The 8,066-nt window shown below is 36.4% G+C and overlaps 1 protein-coding gene across 1 annotated transcript in view; it reads right to left on the bottom strand.

The window, feature by feature from the left end:
* Positions 1–8,064, bottom strand: part of Edem3 (ER degradation enhancing alpha-mannosidase like protein 3) — a 79,850-nt gene extending 71,786 nt beyond the window's left edge. Inside the window, exons 1-2 of the mRNA XM_048810216.1 lie at positions 7,904–8,064; positions 3,280–3,325 (exon numbers count right to left, since the gene is read on the bottom strand). Coding sequence (XP_048666173.1) covers positions 3,280–3,325; positions 7,904–8,064 — 207 coding nt within the window. The remainder of the gene's footprint in view (positions 1–3,279; positions 3,326–7,903) is intronic.
* Between the last annotated feature and the right edge of the window lie 2 nt (positions 8,065–8,066).

The following is an 8,066-nucleotide window of genomic DNA, read 5'->3' as shown; positions in this document are numbered from 1 at the left end:
GGGGGGGGGGGGGGTAATGAGAATGGAACCCAAGAAAGAGGGAGAGAGGGAGAGAGGGAGAGAGGGAGGGGGGCTGGGGGAAGAGAGGAAGAGAGGAAGAGAGGAAGAGGGGGGAGAGGGGGAGAGGGGGAGAGAGTATGTGTGTGTGTTAATTACTGGGGATAGAACCCAGGGCTTCAAGTATGCCAGGCAAATGCTCCATCACTAAGCCACATCCCCAACCTCATAAATTTGTATTTTTATTTATTGATTTGGTACTGGATATTTAACCCAGGGGTGCTATACCACTGAGCCACATCACATCCCCAGTCCTTTATATTTTTTTATTTTGAGACAGGGTCTCACTAAGTTGCATAGGGCTTCCTTGATAAGTTGCTGAGGCTAGCCTCAAACTTGCAATCTTCTTGCCTCTTCGTCCTGAGCCACCAGGGTTACAGGTGTACACCACCTCGCCTGGCCATAAACTCATATTTTGAAGAAAGTTATTATTTCTTTGCAAAAGGCAAATATGGAGTGTAATACTCAAATACAAAAAATAAACATTACTTGATTTTATCTTTACCAATAATTCACTTTTAAAAAAATTAATAAGCACTTATATTCCACATTCAATGCATAGAAAATAAAAAATTAAAAATAAAGAAAAAGAGTCTCTGTTCTTAAAAAATCTTATTGTTTACAATAGTACTTTCTAATCACCTCCATTTTACATCACTAAGACATGGCTCCAAGGGGTTAAATGATCGGTTTAGGGTCTAAACTAGTGAAGAGCAGACTCAGAAGTTGAACTCAAAACCATCTAACCCTAAAACTAATACATTTTTGCGTGGTAACAAGCTAACAGTGTTTCTGAATGTAGAAACTAGAAAAACTTTTCAAGTAACTTCAAATAACAATTAAAAGGTACCTGGATTCTCTTTAATATTTTAGAACTGTGTCATATCAGTTGAGAACTTGAAAAGGGGAAGGATAAACTCTAGACTAAATCTTGGGTTACATACCTCATACAGATTGAGCCTAACATGAGGACAATGCAAGAGTCATGCAGACTGTAAAATATTTGAACATTTAAAAATGAATTGCAGTGAGTATGGCCCACTGGAAATATGGAAGAGGCTGCTTTCAGAAATTCCCAGTCTTTGGAGTTGAAATCTCTCTAGCTTAAATCTCATAAGTAGTTGTAGCAAAAAGTTAACCTGGTTAGATTACAAAAGGAACTCGGCCAAAAAGTTCGCTGAAGGCTGCCCTCAGTACCTGCTTTGTCACAAACTCATTATTTAAGTATACTCTATGGTGAGAAAAAAATGTATTGGTATAACTTTCTGTTGTTTAAGAGACACAAGATATTAAAGGTATCAAGCTTTATAAAGAGAAGCTCCTATTCCTAGTAAGAAGTAGTAAATTTATCTAAATACTTTTTTCGACTTTCTAACCAAAAGTCTACATTTATGAGATGACTATGATTTGGGGAGTAGAGCATGAATCTACCTGCCCCTCTCAAAATCATTAGCCTAGACTTGTTAAACTATGCTTTATCCAAACTGAATTAAGCAGGTATAAATAATTTTCAAAAAAATATTAAGGGAATGGCTGAAGTCTAAAAATAAACTTAAAACTCTTGTTTTCAATGTAGATCCAAAAACTTAATTACTATCATATTCTAAAATATTAAGAAGTCAAAATGTCCTCTTACTAAATGAGCAATATAAGAGAGAACAAGGATTATCAAATGTAAAACATGTTTTAAAAAGACAAAAACAAAGTACATATACTCAGATGTTCATCAACGATAATGATGTTATCGTATGAAGATATTTGGTTGATATATAATGAAAATGGATTCAAAGAACTATACCTCTTGAAAAATATTGAAAACAAAATTCTACTTAGCTCCCTGCCAAACTTTTGCCAACTACATTTTAAAGACTATAATCATAAAAGAAAATCTGCTAACATTTTTATTTCATTTTTGGTACCAGGGATTGAATCCATACAGGGGCCCTCAAACACTGAGCCACATCCCCAGTCTGCTTTTTTATTTTTGGAGACAGGGTCTCACTAAATTGCTTAGGCCCATGCTGTGTTGGCTTTGACCTCTCGATCTTCCTGCCTCAGCCTCCCAAGCCGCTAGGACTATAGGCATGTACCACCACGCCTAGGACATATTTTTTAAATGTGAAAACAAGGTTATAAAAAGTAATTCTTGGGCTAGGGATGTAGCTCAGTGGTAAAGCTGCTTCCCTAGGATGCCAGAGGCCCTGGGTTTGATCCCTAGCTCTGCAAAAAAAGAAAAAAGAAAAGTAATTCTCAAGATAATTTGATTGAACACTTAAAATTATACAAATTTATATGCAAAACTTTCTTTCAAACTCTAAAATCTGCCCTACAGATTGTGTAATAGATGTCAAGAATTTTCACCTTGTAAAACTGAAACCATATTTCATTTTAAAGGAGTTTTAAAACAGTATAGATTAGTATAGCAGAAAGCAAAATGTATTCAATTCAGAGTTCACAAGGATATAATTTGAATGGAAGCTAGGTGATACAATTTGTCTCTTTTAATGGTTTTCTTCAAAGATTATATAAAGTAATAAAAGTTTTTTAAATTAAGAATTTCCTTTAAAGTCACGGCTAACTTCTTTTTCATGTTTTCATCCCTAATATCTAGTTATATAAAACACTCAATGAGCATTGTTGAAAATGCCCAAGGAAGCTTTATTTAATTTTTTTAGTACCAGGGATTGAACCCAAAGGTGCTTAACCACTGAGCCACATCCTGAGTACCTCCCCCCCCCNCCCCGTTTTAATATATATTTATTTAGAGACAGGGTCTCACTGAGTTGCTTAGGGCCTTGCTAAGTTGCTGAGGTTGGCTTTGAACTCTCGATCCGCCTGCCTCAGGCTCCCAAGGCACTGAGATTACAGGCTTGCTCCACAGAGCCCAGCTCCAAGGAAACTTTAAATACAAAGTTTAATGAGCGATTTTCAATTTATTCTTACCTATTTGATATATCTATCCATTCACTTAGAACTACCACACTCTGTTGCTTATGCTTGCCCAGATGTTTTTAAAATCTTTAAAAATTTTTTTCCATATTTTGTTAATTGGTGCTTTATAATTGTACATAAAGGTGGAACTCACTATTACATATTTGCTCACATGCACACAATAAAAGCTTTCTTTAAAAAATGTGCTAGTAATGTGGGTTTCAAAATTCCCAGTTATGGTGCTTTATAATAATCAGCTTATATAAATGAAAAAATTAGCTTTCTACTTACCATATAGTTACCATAAGCATGATCAAACATTTCCAGTACTTGATTCCTAATTTCAAAAAACACAGAAATGGAGAAAAGTTAAATACATTATATTTATCATGTTACAAAAAGTTAATTCTCCCTAAGTATACAAACAAAAAGCAAAAGAAATATTTAGTTAGACGGGGACATAGAGAGTCAGGAAATATACCAGTTAGTAAATAAATTTTCATAAACTCACTGCAAAGAGCTGGGTCAAACTTTACTCCTGGTAATTGACAAAAAGTTCATCTTATAATTTTTCCTTAAAAAAAAAAAAAAAAACCTGCAAATGATGTGTGCCATGAACAGAGGGAAGGAATCTTGATGAAAGAGGGAAGGAAATCTGATGATGAAAACCAATTACTATACCTCTTAACATAATTATTTAATATGTGTCTTGAAGGGGGAATACTGCTGGAGAGCTCCAAAAGAAATAATTATTGGTACCATTCATCATTCATCCTATGTGTCCTACCAAAATCGAGGGATGGGTGTGTGTGAATAGTGATATGAAATAATATTTAATTAAGCCAATGTCTTTCCAGATAAAATGAATAAAAGAAGTAATGTCTAGTTTAAGAATATATTTATGGTTTGTCACATTTCCAAAAGATATTTTATGATGTACTCTGTTCCCTTTAAACAAACAAACAAACAAAAAACCCTATAAAAATAGTATTCACCTGTAAAGTGAGAAACCTAAGGCTCAAAAACATTAATATGCTGTAGCTAACATCACTCAAGACCTTCAAGGTGGCTATTTAAAAAGGATTTCAGAGCCCCACACTAGATTTACTAAACCAAAACCTATGAACCAGACGTAGTGGCACACGCCTGTAATCCCAGCAACTTGGGAGGCTGAGGCAGGAGGACTGCAAATTCAAAGCCATTCTGGGCAACTAAGTCAGATTCTGTCCCAAAAAACAAAAAGCACTGGGGATGTAGCTCAGTGGTAAGGCACATTCCCAGTAGTGCAAAATAATAACAACAACAACAATAACAGAAAACAAAAACAAAAGAACCACTTATAAGGTTGGGGAAAAGGAATCAGTGTCTCAACATTCAGGGGCTTGAATGCTATTAGAAAAACCACAAGAGTATATGTTGTGGCCAGGACAAGGTCAGAGCTCTCAAAAATTAACAAAGGACAATAGCTAAACAATCTATTATTAACTCTTCCCCAAATTCCAATTACTAGTAGCAAGAACTGAAAAAGTATAAAGAAATAGATAGTATTTTTATTTTGCCTCCTATTATAATGCAACTGTTATTTTTGTCATTACAATTGTGGATGATGAAATACTGATAATAAACAACCTAGGAGACAGAAAAGACCTAATTTCTGGACCCTGTCTATAAAGACCAGCAAAATCAGGTACACTCAAACTTGTGATATGAATAAGCCCTGAAAACATTTTTTTAAATGAATAATAATAATTTTAAAACACCCAATCAGTAAACCCAGGTGCAGGCCTATAATCCCTGACTACTAAGGAGGTTGAGACGGGAGGGAGGATTCAAAGTTCAAGAACAGTTGGTCAACTTAGCAAGATCCTGTCTGAGGATGTAGCTGAGTGGTAAAGTGCTTGCCTAACACACACAAGGTCCTGGATCCCCAGTAACAGAAGGAAAACAACACCTCATCATTAGAAATATTGTATTCACTTGGTTAAAACATTCATTCTTTATGAATTTGTATAGGTTTAATAGAATATGGGGGCTGGGTTGTGGCTCAGTGGTAGAGCACTTGCCTAGCACTGGGTTTGATCCTTAGCACCACATAAAAAATAAACAATAAAGGTATTGTGTCCGTCTATAACTAAAATATATTTTTTAAATGATTAAAACCAAGAAGTAGAAATTGCTATAACTAGAAATGGTAGTGCCTAGGAAGGAGTGTTCCAAATGACAAGCTTTAACTTGCTAACCCAACTTTGCTAGCACTGAATTTTCAAAATTATGAGTAAATTATGATTGCTTACAAGTAAGACACACTATTTTTCCAATCCTTTCATTTACGAATCTCTTGTGATCAGCAAATTTCACAACACATACTTCAAAGTGGACATATTTAATATCTAGCTGCTCTCTGACTTACTCACAAGTCCTAAGAAAGACATATTTAAACACAAAATAATATTTAAATACAAAATAATTGCTATATTAAACAGAAAAATTGTTTCTATAAGATTTTACATCTGTTCAACAGCTGAATAAAAATGTATTGAAAAGCATATCTCCAGTTTAAAAATCATGTCTTTTTCATTTTAGATAATTTTTAAAGTTACATTGCCTGCCAACACCTATGGTAATTGAATTGTTTTAGAGTCATTTTTAAACAAAAAAATAGCATTAGCAAAAGCTGCCCTAACATTTGGAAACAAAATTAAAGAACAATGTATTCCATGAAAGATAAGACTATGATCAGGTAAATAATCCACAAAGTACAAGCAACTGCTTACTATTCATAATAATCCCAGTTTTTTATTTTCTGTTTGGTTTGGGGTACAGGGAAAAGGGTAGGGCTTTGTCTTTTTATTATAAATCTTATTTGGACTTTTTTTTAAAAAATCACACAGGTAAATCTAATAAATCAGAGTTCACATTCTGAAAGTTTCCAAAGGGGAAAGTCATCATATATTTGTGGTTTGTAGCTCTAGTCTTATTCTACTCTTACTCTAGGACAATCTAAATTAAGAAGCCTAAATAACTGTAATTCACTTTTGCAAATGATCTCAAATTTTGAGCTGAAATCTCAAGCCCATTTGGTTGGATTTTTCCAGCTGAAAATTAATTCTAATAAAAAAAATGAGTTATCCAATGACCCTTTCAATTAATTTTTTTAAGGAGAAAGAACAATGTCAAATAAAATACCTATGGTCCTTAATCAACTTCATATGTCTAAGTTTTAAGAAAGTGCCAAATGGATGGGATCTGGGATCAGACAGACCTTGGTTTGAAAACTGGTTCCACCAATTACTAGCTTCACAACTCTTAACAAGTTAACCTTAAATCTCAGTTTCTTCACTTAACAAAATGAAAATCCCATTCAACTCATGAAATAATAGTATTACAGAGATAACACAAGTAAAGTACTAACAAAATGGGGTATTCATTAAAAGTTGTCAATGATACATTAAATTCACTGAGAAAATTTAAGACACTAATTAGTTTACTGGGTAATTTTGTTTTGATAGTTAATACTTTTATCTTTTTTCCATTGTGATCTTTATTGGTATTTTATTTAAAATAGATTCTTGCAATCATTTAAATAAAGAAGTACATAAATTAAAACCTGATGGTTCCACCTCCCTTTCATCCTAACGCTATGAAATAATTATCTTTTCATTTTTTCAAATCTTATTAGACAATATTTTTTCTTTTAAAAATATGGTATAGTACTATATATAGATTATTCCACAACTTGCTTGTGCATTTGTGCATGTATGTGTGTGTGTGTGTGTGTTGGAATACATCCTGAACAGCCTTCTAAGGACGCACCTCCTTCTTCCTAATGCATGAATACTACTCCATAATACATGCAACATATTCAAGCATTTCCCTCCAAGGAACAGTTCTCTTATAACGTACATCTATCTCAGTGCTTTTATTTCTCCAAGACGGAATCCCAGGGGTAGGACTGATGAATCAAACAGTATGCACAATTTTAATTTTAGGCGATACAGTCTGTAAGTCACATTTACACTCCCATTAAGTTTTTTCCCCAAGTCGTAATTAGACAGTACAGTATCCTTGTGTTTTGTATTTACTAATCTGTTAGGCAAAAGCAGCTGTCTTGTTTTAATCTGCATCTCTTACATTTATGTGGTTGAATAAATAACTTTTCATGTTTATTGACCACTTGCAGTCCCTCTTCTCTGACTTAACTGTTCATACTTTCGCCCATTTTCTATTGGTTCTCGGCTTTTTTCTTATGCTTATGTGGAATCTCGTGCCAATTAGCATTACTGAGCCTAAATTAAATGCTGAAAATCCAACTGATAGTTTTATGACACTTTCAAGCTGATAAAACGACTCTGGGTACAGTGAGTAGGTACACTTATTTAGGACTTTTGATTAATACTATCAAACAGTCTACTATGAAAACCGCAGTCAGGAAAACACTGCAAGGAAATAGTAAAATCTGTAAAGTTCCAATGAACGTCCCTTTTCCCTAACAGGTGTAAGCCTTAACTAATGCGAGATCAGCAACATTTTCCAGCTGGGAGTTCATCTGGGCGAGAAATCTAACCACGCCTCTGTGGGCAGGCAACCGCAGGACTCTTGCACGCGGCTACATGGGCTGTAGCCCCCTCACGGGTCACTGACATGGCAGCTGTGTTGACACACCACGGCTGGACTCAAGGAGCCCGCACATGTCACCGACAGCCCGGGCGACACCTCGACAGCCTCTCGAGGTCACGTCGCGGGCAGCGGTTCCCATCTTCCCGGACCCCTGTCCACCCCTCCGAGGTCCTCGCGCGGCAGCAGCTGTTCCACTCGCGACAGGGGAGGCCACTGCGCGCCCGGGTGTCAATGACAGGCACCTCGCCTGTGGTCAGCCTCACCAGGAAACCCACCCCAGGCTGCCAAGCACCCTTACCCAAGCTTCTGTTTCTCCTCCCTACTCATGGGCGCGGCCACCGCCGTCCCCACGGACGTGGCCGACACCAGGCAGAGCGCGGCCGTCGCCGCCACCAGGCTCCATGGCGCTCGCTGGGGGACCGGAGACCCAGAGCCCCGGCCGCCGCCGGCTTCGCTCATGG

This window comes from Marmota marmota, unplaced genomic scaffold, assembly GCF_001458135.2.
Source record: "Marmota marmota marmota unplaced genomic scaffold, marMar, whole genome shotgun sequence".
NCBI classification, from domain to species: domain Eukaryota; kingdom Metazoa; phylum Chordata; class Mammalia; order Rodentia; family Sciuridae; genus Marmota; species Marmota marmota.
Note: the sequence above shows the minus strand (reverse complement) of the source record. Positions and strands in the feature narration are given on the sequence as shown.